The sequence below is a fragment of the Microtus pennsylvanicus genome, chromosome 12 (assembly GCF_037038515.1).
Source record: "Microtus pennsylvanicus isolate mMicPen1 chromosome 12, mMicPen1.hap1, whole genome shotgun sequence".
Taxonomy (NCBI): domain Eukaryota; kingdom Metazoa; phylum Chordata; class Mammalia; order Rodentia; family Cricetidae; genus Microtus; species Microtus pennsylvanicus.
This window is the reverse complement of record NC_134590.1, coordinates 48,377,741-48,395,118: the sequence shown is the minus strand read 5'-3', so window position 1 is coordinate 48,395,118 and position 17,378 is coordinate 48,377,741. Positions and strand designations below refer to the sequence as shown.

General features: G+C 43.2%; 1 protein-coding gene and 1 non-coding gene across 2 annotated transcripts in view; both read right to left on the bottom strand.

The window, feature by feature from the left end:
* Adgra3 (adhesion G protein-coupled receptor A3) overlaps positions 1–17,378 on the bottom strand; it is a 106,429-nt gene that overhangs the window by 53,043 nt on the left and 36,008 nt on the right. Inside the window, exons 3-7 of the mRNA XM_075943566.1 lie at positions 11,898–11,969; positions 7,550–7,621; positions 5,700–5,771; positions 3,599–3,759; positions 1,212–1,425 (exon numbers count right to left, since the gene is read on the bottom strand). Coding sequence (XP_075799681.1) covers positions 1,212–1,425; positions 3,599–3,759; positions 5,700–5,771; positions 7,550–7,621; positions 11,898–11,969 — 591 coding nt within the window. The remainder of the gene's footprint in view (positions 1–1,211; positions 1,426–3,598; positions 3,760–5,699; positions 5,772–7,549; positions 7,622–11,897; positions 11,970–17,378) is intronic.
* LOC142833213 (small Cajal body-specific RNA 4) lies at positions 12,565–12,692 on the bottom strand. The gene has a single exon (XR_012907350.1).

Below are 17,378 nucleotides of genomic sequence, written 5' to 3'. Positions count from 1 at the left end.
CCCAACATAATTACTGTACAAATACTTTTTAAAACTATATTCATGTTGTAGGAGTCCCTTCTGTTTGTGTGTTGCTTTCATTGGTTGGTTAATGAATAAAAAAAACTGACTTGGCCTAGTTGATAGGGCGGAACTTAGGTAGGTGGAGAAGACAGAACTGAATTCTGGTTGAAAGAAATCAGAGTCACAGAGAAGTCATGGATCCTCCGCCTCAGACAGACGCTGGTTAGAATCTTGCTGGTAACGCCACAGTCATGTGGCAATACAACCCATTAATAGAAATGGGTAAAACTGAGATGTGAGAGTTAGCCACTAAGAGGCTAGAGATAATGGGCCAGGCAATTTCTGTGTTTTTATTTCAGGTGTAAGCTACTCGGGCAGCTGGGATGAACAAGCAGGCCCTCATCCTTACAACATATTCAAAAAAAAAAAAAAAGTAGTCAGGAGTGATGACCCCTCCCCATGAAAGACGACTCATATACTGGAGTTGGAGAGCAAGAGTGTAGAAGCATCTATTCTAAACATTAGAAGACATAAAATGAAAATATGCTTCCAGGAAAGAGGTACAGGTTTTCAAAAAAGAAACTGTAAAATAAAAAAAAAATGCATTCCTAAAATTCCCCGAGTTGATTTTAGGTTCAAAGAACCGTCTTTCTCAGCAAGTTTCTCCCAGCATCCTTGCCTTGGCTGTGTGGAAACTGCAGCTTACTCTAGCAAAAATTCCAGCCAAACTCTAGGCAGGCAAGTAGGCAGTGAGCAAGCCAAGGAGAGAGAACAAAGAGGATCTCTCACTCCCAGGACTCCCGAGTGATAATACACACAATAATTTTAAGCTGTTTTTGTACTTTATTGAGTTCATTCAGACTAACAAGCCATGGGGCTGACAGCTCAGAATTATACTCTTACACTAACAGTAAGTAGGTGGGGAGATAAAGTATCTTAAAACATAGCATTAATCAGAGGATGAAGTAGTGGAAGTGTGGTGATTCCTCAATGAGAAATAAAAGTTTAGCAGCAGAAATGGTTAGCAATTAGGTTTGGCACTAAAAGTTTACATTTTCCTCTTAAAACTTTAAAGAAAAAGACTTCGACTTTAAGTGCTTCTCTTTTATATTCAGCTTTTTCTTCCAAAACTGGATGAGGAGATGGTTAATTAATTTCCAGTTAAGCACTGCAACTCCCAAAGGGTAACAAACCCAGGGACACTGTACCTCGCAATCAAGGAGCAGTTGTGAATCATGTTTTTCTCCACAAAGATCCCTTGAGACTCATCAGTCTCGACGATGCGCCCATCCTGATACCACAGCACTTGCATGTCCTGGTCTATGTATGATGCCATGCACTGGAAAGGCAGGCTATCTCCTTCAAACACAACCTGGCGATGAGATGGCGTCATGTAGAAAGATGGCAGTTCAAGGGGAGGATCTAGAGAGAGAGAAACAAAGAACAGAGTGAACGAAAGCTAAAGCAATTCACGCACTACCTTTAGAAGCTAGAGATGCTCTGTGGAAATTGACAAAAACAGAAGCACAAACATTCCTCAGGACCAGCACTCTAATGCTAGTACCAATGTGACTACTGAATCAAATCATAGCAATGTGCTCCCAGGGTCATGTCCTGGAAACCTGGTACCCAGTACAGCAATGGACAAGATGATGAGTCTCCTGGGAGGGTATGAGGGCACTAGAGGTGCTGCCCTCGGAAACTGGTCTCCTGGATCGAGTTGATGAGGATGAGCTGGTATAGCAGCCAGAGCCTGACTCCTAACAGTGTGGCCTTCTGTTTGAGATGTCATCTACTCCCACCATGATGCCATTATCATGAGGCCTTCGTCATAAGCAAAACACTACAGAAGCATGATCTTGACCCTCACTCCAAAACTGAACTAGTAAATGAACCTCTCTTATTTAGAACGTTACTCATCTTTGCATATTTTGTTATAGCAGAAACAAAGTAACACATCACGAATGGGAACAAAGCTGAAAATGGAACCATCTGACATTCATGTCTGGTATTCAGAACCCCTCCTTTCCAGGGATGTCCTTAACACCACCGGACAAACACAGAAGCAAAGAAAGAGGCCAAATCATAAGATGCTGAAGTCTAGAGACCGGAGCTGGGGGAGAATAAATGCTTCTGGCTATCATTTTAAGAAACATTTTTTGAAAATCATATTTCCTTGCATTAAAATGATTTCTTCTGCCTATAAAGTTATGCATATAGTAGAAAATTTTAAAATTTAAATTTAAAGAAAAATTTTAAAAAATAAGTCCCTTATTTCAATCACTATTTAAAAGGATTACAACTCCTTCCAGTATCAGAAAAGGGGATTTTATATATATACATATATATGTATATGTATATATGTAAAAAAAAAGTATACAAATACTACTGATTCATTAAAGACCTTAAAATACTTAGTTCATTAATCTAACACAATTCTGCTGTCAGCGGTAATGTGTGGAAATCAAAATTGAAAATATGCGAAAATATATACAAAGAAATTAATCACTGTGTTATTAATGAAGTGGGGAATTATTAACAAGCTAAAAATGCAGCTGGGAGAAAGCAGTTACATGACAGTTACGGCTCCATAATGCACCAGCGGGCTCTGCGTTATACAAAGAAGTAAGCGTACGCTATTTTAACTTTCAGAAAGTTAGCTTTAGGAATATGATGGCTTTTTTTTTTTTTTTACAAAATACAGGAAAAGGTACAGAAGTCAAACACTAAGCTCTCAACACCAGCCGTTCGTGAACAGCCTGAAAGCAGACACGCAGTTTGTTCTCCCTGAGTTTTCTCTTTCACATTCAGAGAACATATCTTGACTGTAAAATGGCAATACTATTGGTAATAAAGAGAAAGGGGAAAAAGACGAGATCATTTATTTCATGTCCATCATGTGTCACATTCAGTTCCTATTGTGCATTTTATCATTTCACACACAGTAATTGTGCGGTTTCTCTCATGTCTGCAGACACTTGCAAAAATATCATGACTTTTCCAATAATTGCATGTTACACACTCAATAGATATGCCCAAAGTCATTCAACTATTTCTTTATTATTATGAACTTCAGCATATGTTTATATTTATATTCCTTTGATTTCACCCTAAGATACAGACACATACTGCTGAACTGTAGTTCAAAGGTCACATTGTGTGACTAAGGGTGTGACATTAGGACACTGGCCTGCCATGTGCAAGGCTTAGTTTGATCCCCAACACAACAAAACACAAACTACAAACCACAACCACAAAGGCTCTGATGGAACCCCACTCCTACCAACAAACACTGTGAAAGCATCCTGTGCCTGGATTCCTCTCACCGAGTTCTCCATTTGCCAACTGTAGAATACATGAGCACCCTGCGACTATCTGAAATGGGTTCGCATGAATCAAGCTGTTCAGAACCAAGAACAGCTACCCTGGAGGCCAATGGAAGAACTGTTCTCTAATCTGGCTAGACTAATCACTGGTTTACACTGAGATTAATTGTTGTGCTGAGATTCTGTCCGAAGAACTTCAGAATCTGTCAAGAAAAACATGGTAGCAAATCAAACATAGTAAAGTCTCCTCAGTTTGGTTTCTCTCTTACCGCATGTTAACAGCTCCTGCTTCACCCCCGTGACTGGCTGGGCCTGCAGTGACTTAGGATAAACACACCTGGTGTCCCGCACAGTGATGTTCCTCTCCTTTACCCAGCGATGCATCCACAGTATATTACAGTCACACAGAAGGTACTCAGTCTGAAATTCTCTGTAACGCACAGATTAAGACAACAGTGAACGGCATCATGTAGCAGCTGGGCTCTGTACTGGTTCCATTGTGTTTTAACAGTTAACCGTTTTTGTGTAAAGCACAAGGCGCAGCCTGTCAACTGGTTATAGTCCGTTTCCAAAGCCCTCTTGTCCAGCACTCCAATACCTCCCACAATCCTAGGACTACTTATGATCAACGTTGAAATAAGTCAACAGAATGACATACTCGTCAGGAATCCTGGTTATCCCTGTTCTATGCACCGTGTCTCCCGATCCTGAGGCCCTTCTTCTGACCAGGTCCTAACCCACCCTATCAAGCCCTTTCCTTTTACTGTAAAACACTTGATAATAATTTGGGATCTTGAAGCCTTCCCAAATTTTACCACATCACTGCCATGTTCTTGGCCTAAATGCTGCCAATTCTACTGCTAATACTGGCAGGAACATAAAGGACTAAAGGACCATTCTGTGGTTACATCCTGGACATCTGAGTAAACTGTGAGCTCTTAGGTGGGGACCACTTTATGGCATTCTTCTGCTATGCACTGGGTGACTCTACATAGAAAGCAAGGCGAACAATACTTTAAAATCAATATGAATGCAGAAACCATAAATTTAACAGAACACTCCAATTTGGCCTTGCCAAAAGATTAAGTTATCAGCCCATTAATGTGACATTCCTTTCACTAAACAACGGCTACCATTATAATGCACAGGATAATGACTCTAGCTAACAGAACTAACTGTGGAGACTATCCCTGCCACCATGGCATATCTAATAGAAGCAACAAAGCATCAGTACGAACTCAACCCTATTTGAGTTTAAGGAATGTGAATCTTAAAATAAATCAACAAAGAGCATAGATGAGCACTCTTCTAATACACGGCTTGCTAGCACATGGGGTCATCTCATAATTTTAGCCAAAACATCAGGAGAGGAGAAGGATACAGTACAGCACAAAAATAATGAATTTTAAAATATTTTCAAAAGAATGGCTTGATGTATTTCTAATCATAAATCCTGCCATGTAAAAACACTGCCAATGTCTCCCATTTCCTTGATGAAATTACTTCCCAGATTCTTATAACTAAGGCTCAAAAGCAAGGTTATCCTTTGCCATCTTATTTAATGTCAAGGGTGTGGCTTGGTGGTAGGACGCTTGCCTGCACGTGCAAAGGCCTAGGTCTAATTGCCAACACTGGGGCTAGGGGCCAACATATACTGAACAAAGGCATCTGGTAAAGAAACAGTTCCCTGGAAAATGACTCAACCCAATAAATTATACATAATGACAATGTGATAAACAGTTTGACTGTGATTCTAACAAAAGTCAGTATAATTTATAGGTTGAAATAGAATAATGATTATCTGGAAACAGAGTTAATTTTCCAACATGATTCCTTTGCAGCCTCTATTTGCGACAGACAAAATAATCTATATAATTACAGAGAACTGTGTGAATGTGATCTTACGTGGACGGACTTCTCAATAAACATTCCTAGGAATATCAGTAACAAGCTGGACATTTAATGTGGAGCAGAAATTACGGGACAGAATTAAATCCTTTATGTATAAAGTTGTCCCAGAATGAGTCTTTAAGGAGGAATGAATGGGCTATGAATGAGCTATACTTTAGGCATTTAGTTAGTCAACAACAAAAACTTCTGGATCTGAAAATTAAGTCATGAGACACAACTGCCACCAGTTCATTCATTTTTACTACAGTTGGGAGGGACACATTCTCAGGTGATGGTCATCTTGGTTTGAAAAATCCCTGAGATTCACCTCACGAGCTTCAGGTCAGGTACTGGCTCCCGTAAAAGCAAAAGTTTTGAAAATTTGCGAGACATTTCTCATGAAACCTCTTAAGCTACAAAACCATTGTCTGCCCCCCCCAACTGAATATAAATTAAATACAACAAAGAATTCTTACTTACAAAGATCGCAATGAGCCAAGATAATCAAAAGTTCCTTGAGACAGTGACGTAAACAAATTTCCTGAAAGGTTTCTAGGGGAAAAGAGGAAATAGGTTCACTTTTTAAAATACTTAGCAAACACATCACTTACTATTTGATATTGTCTCGAATATCCTATGATATGAACAAAAAGTAATAAGGAATTCATGAAAGTTGCTTGAATTCTTATACAGAAGAGGGGACGAGTAAATACCTCCTGAGGAGGGTAGTGGTCTTCAGTGTACACTACACATTGTAATAGGCAAAAGCCTTAAAAAATACCTTAATGCTAAGTAAGATTCTTCTTCCCAGTATCAGGAAAACCTAACATTCCTTATAAATTCCCCACTAGAATGCCTGCGCCGATGTTCACTTGGGATCATTCAGAAAAGAAACAAACGTTGAAAGAGTGGTCTTCGTGGTCAGCAGCAACCAATCACACACCAAGACTGGAGAGATGTGGGCAGAGTAAATAAGCCCTGGGGCTGGGAGGACTCGGTGCACAGGGCAACTAGGACCTCAGATGAGGTCGATCCCCTCTCTTGGCCTGCTGCCAGCCAAATGCTACACTGGGCAAACGGAGTAAACTCGACAGCAGTAGTGTTATAGTGAGATGGGCTGCGCGCTGGCTGCCTGATGACATGCTCAGGAACTAGAGTAAAGACGACACATGTCTTACTTGGGGTAGTGCTTCTGGCAGGTAGAGGTAAAAAATAGGCACCCCATGTTTCTTTAACGTTTGTTTGTTTGTTTGTTTGTTTGTTTTTTGTTTGTTTGTTTGTTTAAGATAAGGCATTTTTCCATGCATAGGAAAGATAAGATATATTTAAAATTTGACAAGTTACGGATATGGCACACAGGTAAAAAGAACAATATGATATTAACTTGTACTGCTGTAACCGTCAAGTTAAAAAGAAAGAAAATGGGCACTCAATATTGGTGGTAAATCTTCAGGATAGACAGAACATGCTCCGTGGGTTTCTAACATTAAAGAAGCATGGTGGTCTTTGGGAAACCTGGCAGCATCATTCAAAAACCAGGAGATCTGTTCTGTGTGCCAGAGACAGATAAATTTAGATTATCTGAGAAGGGGAGATGGGGCAGAACAGAACACAGAAAGGGCACAGGACAGAAATGTGGGGGTTGTGAATACGCCAAGCTCTCCTCTGAGGTATGGACTGAATCCTACTGTGTGGGAGGGAGTGCCACCTGTGGAGAGAGGGAAGAAAACGATGGTGGGGGGAGTCACTGACACCCACACAAGGGGTTCCTGGGTTGGGATGGAGTCCTGCTATCCCACAAGCACTAACACTCAGAATCAGTACACAAGGGTCTCCAGGGAGATGGCAGGACTGGTGTGGGGAGAAGATATATTATAAATCCTTAATCTGAAAATCTGAAATCCAACATGCCCCAAAATATTTGAGCTCCATGACAACAGCATGGAAAATTTTATATCATGAAACTTGTGTTTCATGCAACTGAGCATTTAAAATATTGTGTAAGATTATCTCCAGGCTCTGATTAGGGGCTGATTATGAAAGAGAAAAAAATCTGCATTTCCATTTGCATCTCACCTGCAAAGTATGTCCTTGTGCACAGAAGATCTCCTCAAGTAGGAAACACTCTGGTCCTAAGCGTGTCTGCTAAGGGATTCTCAACCCATCTTCTGAGGATACAACATCCCATGACCCAGTAGTAAGCCTCCTGTCTCTGTGGCTTCTACAAGGCCTAAAGTTGCTACTTAATTAACATGCCACTGATGTTCAGAAACTCCTCGGTACCTACTGGTTCAAATATCTTAAATTTTCAGAGTAGAAAAGGTACTTACAGCCGAACCAGATTGGTGAGTCCTCGGAAAATGTCTGCGTTCAGACAACCTATTCGGTTGTTTGTCAGGTCCCTAAGGGAAAGGGGAAGGGATGACTTTCTTTAGTTCTCTTAATTAATATAGCTCTGATAGATTCCGATTCGGGTCAAGAACATTAACTCCCGGCCCGGTACCTCCTCTCTATTCCTATCCCATCCAGCTTACATCCAGATCTCCCCACCCCGTTTCTCTCCCCCCTCCCTTCCTTGGTGGCAGAGCGCCTCCCTGCTCTGCCTGCTTGGGCGCTGGGTCCTAACCCCAAGTGTAGGGTAAAGGGGAGCTCGGGGGCTTCTTTGTCCCCATAGCCCGCCTGCAGCAAGCAGGGTGGGCCCTTTGTCTGCGAGCGAACCAAGCAGCAAGGAGTTGCGATCAGGGCACCTAGTGAGACATCATTGTGAAGTTGCATCTGGCGATGGATGGAGATAGAGACAGAGACCCACACTGGAGCACTGGACTGAGCTCCCAAGGTCCCAATGAGGAGCAGAAGGAGTGAGAACATGAGCAAGGATGTCGGGACCACGAGGAGTGCACCCACCCACTGAGACAGTGGAGATGATCTACTGGGAGCTCACCAAGGCCAGCTGGACTGTTACCAGAAGAAGCATGGGATAAAACTGGACTCTCGGAACATGGCGAACAATGAGGGCTGATGAGACGCCAAGGACAATGGCACGCGGTTTTGATCCTACGCAATGTGCTGGCTTGGTGGGAGCCTAGCCAGTCTGGATGTTCACCTTCCTAGATATGGATGGAGGGGGGAGGACCTAGGACTTACCACAGGGCAGGGAACCCTGACAGCTCTTTGGACTGGAAAGGGAGGGGGAGAGGAATGGGGGGAAGGGGAGAGGGGTGGGAGGAGGGGGAGAAGAGTGGGAGGAGGGGGAGAAGAGTGGGAGGAGGGGGAGGGAAATGGGAGGCTGGTGGGAGGAGGTGGAAATTTGTTTTTTTTTCTTTTCTTTATCCTCCTTTTATCAATAAAAAAATTTAAAAAAAAAAGAAGAACATTAACTCCCTTCTTTTCTGTATCCCCCCTCAAGTGAGATACAAACAGCACTCCAGAAAATGGTTCTTGGTTTACCTTCCTCTGGCACACACACACAGGATACTATTTCATTATATTTCAACCACTTACTCTATGAAATTATTCAAGACAACACTGGAGTAGTAAAACAAGACCCACTCTATCTTACTATGTGCTAGAACTCCTGAGATGCCCTGCAGAGTCAGTCAAGGGAGAGGACTCAGAACGTGGCCCAATCATCAAATCGCATTAACAAACATGACTTTTATAACCCCATCCTTTAGATACTCAGACACTCTAAGTAGAAATGATGAGGAGAAACACTAACTTAGTTTTGACCTCACAAATCTGTCATTCACTCTCAAGCCAGATGATTTTAACAACATCTGGATGTTTTTAAAATTCCTAGGGTAACAGCCTAGCCATTCTGCCAGCCCACCCTAATGCCTAACGACTCCTAGCACCTGCCGCCCTCGAAATATTTCCTGTGATAAATCTATAAAGTGTCCTCCTTTTTATTTATGCATACTTATTAACTATTATTTATGACGATGTGGGAGAGCAAGCATAAGCACAAAGCACCCAAGTGACACAGCGTCACGTGGAGGTTGACGGACAACTTTCGGGAGGCGGTTCTCTCCTTCCAGGCTGTGTCCGTGGATGGAACTCACGTAAGGCTTGCCCGACAAGGGCTTTGCCTGTGGGGCCCTCTCACTGGCCCTGTGAGACTCTAGCTAATACTTGTATTGCTTCTGTGCTCTCTTACTGAAATTCACACCTGGAACAAGGAACACGCTGGAGTTTCCATTTAACCAGGGTGCTAGTGAAAACACTTTCTACAGAAAGGCAATTTCAAACTTTTCCCCGGCATGGCTGGCACACCTTTCAATCTTTGTTTCTAACTCTGGGGGGGAAAAAAGAAAAACCTGTGATGAATCATTCCTGTTATCAGTTGTTACACTCTGAGTAACTGAATTCACTTAGAATATTATGGAGAAATTAGAAACTTCTGTAAACCAAAATCTCAAAAATACTCTTCTATTTCTTCTAAAGTCCACATGATTTTCCCACACAAACAACATCCTTTGCTACCCTTTGAGTTACACTATAAAAAAGGGGGGGAGGGTAGAGTGCTCATTTCCAAACAAATGCTGCTAAATTCACAACACAAAACACATGCATTTGATGATAAATTCAAAGCACGGAGCATGAAACCTGGGTCCCTCCTCCGTGAGTTTGCCCCTATGCATTCCAAGGCCACCCTAAGTTATCCAGCAGAACAGGATGTTTTAGTTCTGGTTTCCCTCTTTTATGGCTAAAGTAACCTTAAGCCACACAAAGCTTGCTCTCGGCTTGGGTAGCTCAAGCTCCTTACAATCTTAAAGCCAAGCATTTAATCATGTGGGATTTTTTAAAGTGGATTTTCCTTTTATTTCTAGGTTTTGCAGTTTAAGAAAATGAGGTATCATCTTGTGGGCTGTTGCTTGAACAAGCGTGTTTCGGTCCTATTCATTATCCTAGCCCCACTTCTTCTGAGCTTTAAGTGATGTAATTACCATTGACTCTTTGGGAAACAATTTCATTATAGCTTCCCCTACTTAAATGGAATTTAGGTATTGATAATGAGTTTTCATTTCGATTGAGGATCAACTTAAATTCGTTGAGAAAGCAGAGAAGAAAGTGTGAATGGGTTCGAGTTTCAACTACTCCTGGTAGTTTATCTTTCTACAGCTACTAAATCTTCCTGACTCCAATTATCTATACCTACAGACCAAAGCATGGACACTGACAAACACTTTGTGTGGCCACTGAAATGAATGACCTGAAGCTTTGCAAGAAAGAGAGTCTGGGTCTGTTAAAAAAAAAAAAAAAAAAAAAACTCGCAGCCGTTAACTACTAACTACAGGGCTATCTTTCCATCCCACTAAGTCCCACGTAGGACTCCTTCAGCTGCAAGCTGCACGCCGTAAGCGCAATTACAAGTCAGCTGCTTGGAATTAAGAATGTATTTGCTGGCAGGAAGGAGACTGTAAATGGCAATTACCTTCCAAGACAGGAACACCAGAAGAGCACTTACTGTGCAAAGCAATGCAAGCAGGCTAAGGCAGAACCCTGCACAATTACCAGCAATTAACTTAAACGCTACTGAACAAGATTGTTAAACTTTTAGATGGAGGTACTTGAGACATTATTTAGGATAAGGAACTAAAGCAGGAGCCAGAGGTTTGTTGAAAACGTTGTCACTGAACTGTCTTTTACTGACAGCCTACTTCCTCTGGCCTGTATCTTGGCATGGAGGTGTTATAAGCATTGACCTTTCTGCTACCCAAACGGCTGTGAAGACAGTGGTGTGGACCACACGGGAACACAGCGAATATGTGACGGCATAGAAGGAAGAAGTCGGAGGGAAAACATGAACTGTAAGCAGCAGTTACTGGGAAGAATGATTAAAACAAGCTTGGCCCAGATCCAGTTCCTGACGGGGCAGGGCTTATCGGGGCTTATCATTAATTCTTCATTTATCTAACTACGCACAGACTCAAGAGTCCCTTTCCTTCATCCTGCTTCTTCTCCAAAAATAGTATCATTCCTTCTTGAAGCGTCTCGGTGAAGCAGAGTAATAACAAGTCGCTGTCTGGCAGCCAGCCAGTCATTCCTGACTCTTTGCCCACACTGTATAGCACATGCACGTTAACAAACCTAATTCTCTCTCTTTGGTCAGTATTTTGTCATCAAAGTCCAGACATGGCACTTAGGAGGTCAGTCCTCCGGTCCACCTTCTCACTCACATCGAGAGGCTGTGAGCTGTTCCAGAGAAGTGGGTGTGTGTACATAGCCAGTGCACAGTAGCTGTCTTTACAGGGAACAGAGTGGAGGATGGTCTACGTATCTTTAGTGCAGGCACCTTCCAATGTGAGAAACTAGCAGGAGGTGAGCTTTCAGAGCAATAAAACAGACTCTTTATGCTCCCAAGTAAAAACACACAAGGAAATGGCAAGCCATTACCCCATTAATGGAAAGCCTGGATTTCTGGGATTCAAAAGATATACAGTTTGAATCCTGCAGTCATAGCCCGAGGATTGCCTCCACAGTAGTTACAGCTACAGTGCTGACATGATAATGCGTTTGTTAGTGTAAGAGAAGCACCCAAAGCATACTGATGGAACACTTAAATCCTCTCTGTTCTGCCGGGGACCTGGCCAGATGAGTCTCTTTTGTCAAGCTGGAGTTCACTGCTAGCGATAAAAGTAATGGTTCAGACTTCCAAGCAAGCAATTCAAAACTCACAATCTCTTCAGCGACGACAGTCCCCAAAAGGCACCAGGGGCTATCCTGCTAATCAGGTTGTTCCGGAGGTCCCTGCGAAAGGTAGAGGGTCAAATGGTCAACGTCTCATGAAATATTTCAGCATACACTTACCTGCCGCAGGTACAACCACCAGTGTGGGAGAAAAACCACAGCAAAGGTGGGTAAGCCAAGATCTCCCCAGCAGTGAGTGACAAAATGTGAACGCAAATGTGAGACCTCTGACCTCAAAGCTTTCTGTTTCATCAACGAGAGCGGATGTCACAAGAGGTCCAGGGTCCTAATAGCACTCAGAGTTCCATCAGTTCTAACCAGCTCTATTGTCCTTCCCTTTTGCCATGTTTATGTATGCACGGTGTGCATTATTTGCAAGCATGCGAGCAGACATGGGGGTGCAAGAGCATATGTGCTTGCATGTGTAAGCCAAGCTCGATGTCATAAATTGTCCTCAACAGCACTTCCTCCTCATTCTCTAAGCAAGCGTCTTGCTAAAGGTTTGTCTTGCTAGTCAGCTTACTTTGGGGATCTCCTGTCTCAGCCTCCCCAGACTGGAAGCCCAGGCAGGCTGTCGTGTCTCCCAGGCATTTATATGGATTATATTCGGGGTGAACCAAACTCTGGCCCTCCATCCCTCTTCCCCCCCCTTTTTAAATGTTGGGTAGTATTGTCAGCCCCGTGGTTTTCTCCAGTAAGGACTGTTCTCTCTACCCCTTTGTCTAGGAGGAGTGTATCAGCCAAGTTTTGCTTCATCAGACTCAGCCTTCTTGGTCCTCCAGAAAATTTCAGGATGTGTGGAATGAATTTAGATTTTTGTTTGTTTGTTTTTGGTTTTTTGTTTGTTTGTTTGTTTGTTGAGACAGAGCCTATCCTGGAACTAGCTCTTGTAGACGAGGCTGGCCTCGAACTCACTCTGCCTCTGCCTCTCAGGTGCTGGGATTAAAGGCGTGCGCCACCATCGCCCAGCAGCCCTCCCTCTTCCAAAGGTAGCATTTTAACCACTAAGTCAGTGTTCCAGGACCACACACACATTATGTCTGCAATTTCTTCCTTACTTTGGTTATTAAGCACATCGGTAGTTGTGCTTATCGCAAACATCATTAAATCGAATTTTTTCAAAATAATATTTTTAAAATACGTACTCTGAAATTCATGCTATGTTTTCCCTTCCTGGGATTCTATAATGAAGTTCTCCATAAACTGAGGTTATAAATAAACACATTATAAATCACAATGCATAGCCCAGAGCAAAGACAGAAGAAGCCTGTATCTCCTGTCATTTTAATCTCCTTCTCAAGCAGACGAACATCTCCATGCCAGTACTCGACGACAGGAGGAAAGCGGTGAGTTCCACAGCCATGTCTCCCTACCCATGAGAAGGTCAGGCCTCTGAAGATGGATAATCCAAGTATGAACTAGACCTCTGTAGAAAGGCCAGTACTTCCAATAATTTCCTAGTATCATGTTCTTTCCAGTAAGTAGCCCACCCAGATGCCCTAAGTAAGCCTGTGTGTCAGGACCAACACATAGCCTTGTCCAATGAGTGTCCTCTGATCATCTGTCAGCAAGACAGAGGGCAACAAGCAGAAAGTCTTCTCCCCAAGTCCATCTCATTGATAACAACCTTGCCCCTACAGAGCTATTCTTGAATCTCCTGTGCCTCCTGTTTTCACACATGGCTTGGCCACATGCGCACTGATGACCAAACAACAGAGATGTGCTAGGTGAATGTTCACCAAGTCAGAATGACAAGTAACCGATTCCAGAGTCCCTTCCAGTTCACTCGGGATGTGAAAGGCCATCCTGGAAATGGATCCTGGACTTTGACAATACCCACTCCTACAACATGGAGTTACCCTGCACCGTGCACATCTAAGAACTATGGTTCTACCAAGGACAGTTGAACCCGTGCTCAGGAACTCTCTAAGACTCAGACACAGTCGTCTGGTAGCCCTCTCAAACCCACTTCAGCTCAGAAATCACCAGAATCCCGTTTCTACTTGTGTTCAAGAAAAGACTCCAGAGAATAAGTCTCACCAAGTTGAGCACAGTGTCCTGGGTTTTTGTCCATCCCATCTGACCATCTGAGAGGCACACTCCACATCACTGCTCTCCGAGCTAATGAAAACTGCTGAGCAGTCTGACTCACACATGCTTTTCTTCTTCTCTTCTAAAAGCTTATTCTAATTGCCAACGCAGCCAAAATGCAATACAGGGGCTGCATTCCGGAAAGGTTTCCTGAGAAAATTCATTCTCTCTCTCTCTCTCGTCCCTCCCTCTCCCTCTTTCCCTCCCCTCCCTCTCCCTCGTTCCCTTCCCCCCCATCCCTCCCTCTCTCTCCCTCTTTCCCTCCTCTCCCACCAACCCCCCTACACACACACTCAATCTGACAGGCTGGTCTCTGCTCACCATGGCAGAAGTCATTCACTTAGGTACTGTGAGCTAGTAGCTAGGGACAGGACTTCCTCCTTCTCTGCTTCATATCTACCATGATATGAGATGCTTTCTCATACCCACCCAATGCTCATGTAGACTGAAAGCGGGCAAAAGGAATCCTTGCTCCTCATAAACTCTCATGCACAAAGATGAAGAAAATTTGGTCAAGTTCTTGATGTCAGGATTTACGCACACCCTTCACGAAGCAGGAATTCATTAAAAGGAACTAAGTAAATTTACACCTAAAACAATTGAAAAATTGATAACCAAACACGCCATGAAGCTGGTTATCATTAAAGCAAAATGCTGGAGGGAAGATTCTTTCAGCCTCCCTGCATGTTTGAAAATGAAGTTGAAAAATAAATTATTGTATACAACAATAATGTTTGAAATCAGTCAGGTCCTGTGCAACCCCCGTGGCATTATGTGGCACAGACTTTTAAACACGGTTTGCACTGTATATTGAGCAGACTTGTTAAACAGTATATCTATCTCCTCAGCTATTCTCCACTGCAGGTGATCTTCCTGAGCACAGTCTTGATTGTGTCTCTCTGTTCAAACCTCCAAAAGTTCCCATTACTCAAGAGGGAGGGGAAAAATGGAAATTCTTTAAAGAGCCTTGAACCCTGAGACCCTGTCCTTGCCCATCTTTCCTATGACCCCTTCCTTCACGCTCCTGCATTCAATCAAGCCTTCTCATCTTCATGTACTGTGGTCACATTTTGCAACATGTCTAGAAAGGACCATTTTCACATTAGACATGTAAATCAGTGACAGGAAGCTTCTCTGGCACACTACAGGCACTGGTTTCTATCCCTAACATCAAGTCCCGTACGACCAGGGACTTGTAAGACAGACAGACAGGCCATGGTCTACTGTGGCCTCGGGAAATGGGATAATCTACAAAGTAGGTTGGTGGACAGATAAATGAAGGAAACAATAACCAAAGCTAAGAGACAAAATTACACTAGCAACCCTTAACTTGACAGATACTTCAGGCAACTATGGAGTCACAAAATCAGCCAGCAATCCATCAAGCCAGACAAGGTGAAGAACATGGCATCTCACACAACATGAACACTTCTCGGAAACAACAGTGTCATGATGTCCATCAGTGACATCCATGTGATAACTTCTAATGTATACATGATGTACTGCCATATTCCAATGGTCATGCTGGGCAGCAAACTGTTAATCATTATTAAATTGCTGAATATGAGCAAACTGCTGATTTGGGAGGGAACATGGTCCTTTTCATGCTTCAGAAGTATGCAGGCTTTCATAATAAAATTCCTTTTGTCCCCACTTTCTTAAATGCATCAGATCTTAACAGGAGGCACATACATCAGAAGCCTCGCCTTTCCAGGTCCTGCCTCCCACTCTCCCACTGCACACCACAAGGAAGACGAGTTTCAGAGTAAATGACTCTGATTCCCACTTATTTTGAATAAACAAAACAAGCAAAATCTCTGCAAATAGAAATATACAACAGCAGCCCTACTTTTATAAAGCATAAGTTTCCCTTCTCAGATTCTAAGCAGCTTCTATACGAGGAACTGAGCAGCTCATAAATCTGTGGTCAGTGATAAACTGTGTGTGTTTCTACAAAATACCTCGCATGAATAACTGAGTACTGTAATATGATTTAAAGATACATTTTTTTCTTTAACAATAAAAATTCTTGACATATTATATAATATTTAATAATAGCCATATTAATCAGACACTGCCAAAGGATATTTATAGTCAGACCCCCTCATTTAGTATTTCTCTTCCCAACAATGCAAAGTGTGTCTAGTACACAGTACACAGTGGTACAACTTCAGGATTCAGGGCTAACCACCCCCCCCCCCCCACACACACACACAAACCTACTAAAAAGAAGCCCAGGACATGTTCTTACAAACCTGAATGCCTGTTTTAAGTGCCTAGTCTCATGAGGGAATGTCCTCCCATGTGTGTGTGGACACTTGATCTCCAGCTAGTGACACTGTTTTGAGAGGCTGCAGAAGCCCTCTACGGGGTGGGGCATAGCTGGCTGAAATGTGTCATTCACAACTGGCCTTTCAGGGTTACAGCCAGTCTGCTGCAGATGGAACTTCCTGTCTGCCATCACCATGTGACTGACCAAGGACAAGCTCAGCTCACACAGCCTCCAGCAGCTGTCCCTGCCTCTCAGCCTGTCCTAGCTACCATGATGTCCCTGCCTCAAATGTCCCTGCCTCAGTGAACGGTATCCTATGGGACTGTAAGCCAAAAGAAATCTCTTGACTCTCTCCTCGGCAGCAACAGAAGAATCACCGCAGTGGCCTGAATGAGAAATGTCCTCCATAGACATTTGAGCACTCGGTCCTCAGTTGGTGGTACTGGTGTGTGTGTGCGTGTGTGTGGAGGGGGAGTTAGGTAGGGTGGCTTTGCTGAATCGCTGAAGAACTATGACATCAGAGGAGTGCTTTGAGAGCGAAGAGCCCCACCAACTTCCAGGCTGTCCTCTCTGCTCCATGCTTACAGTTGTAGATGTGAGCTGTCAGCTTCATGTTCCAGGGGCTATGCTGTCCTCTGGCCGCCAAGCTTCTCAGTCACAGCCGACTCTTATCCATATGGAACCAGCGACCTAAAGAAACTCTTCTCTAGGCTGCCTTGATCATGGTGTTTTACCATGGCAACCAAAAGGTGAAAGCATTGACGACTTTAGAAATGAATAAATAAAATAAGGAATGAGGTAGCTTTAAATGCAAGCAGCCCAAGCCTCACCTCAGCTGGGTATGGCAATGCACACTTGTCATCCCAGCACTCAGAAGGCAGAGGGCTCTTGGCCAAGTTCAAGGCCAGGACTACAAACTAAGTCCCCGTCTCAAATGTAGTAATAATAATAAAATTATCATCGCACATTAAAGGAAATGGAGAAGTCGAGCAGATGTGGCTGCTCCATACACCTCTCAGAGCCACCATCCCCCACAGGGAAATGCATGTTCTTCATTCATGACGTGGTACCCCTGGTACCCAAATTCCTCTGGGCACAACTACAAG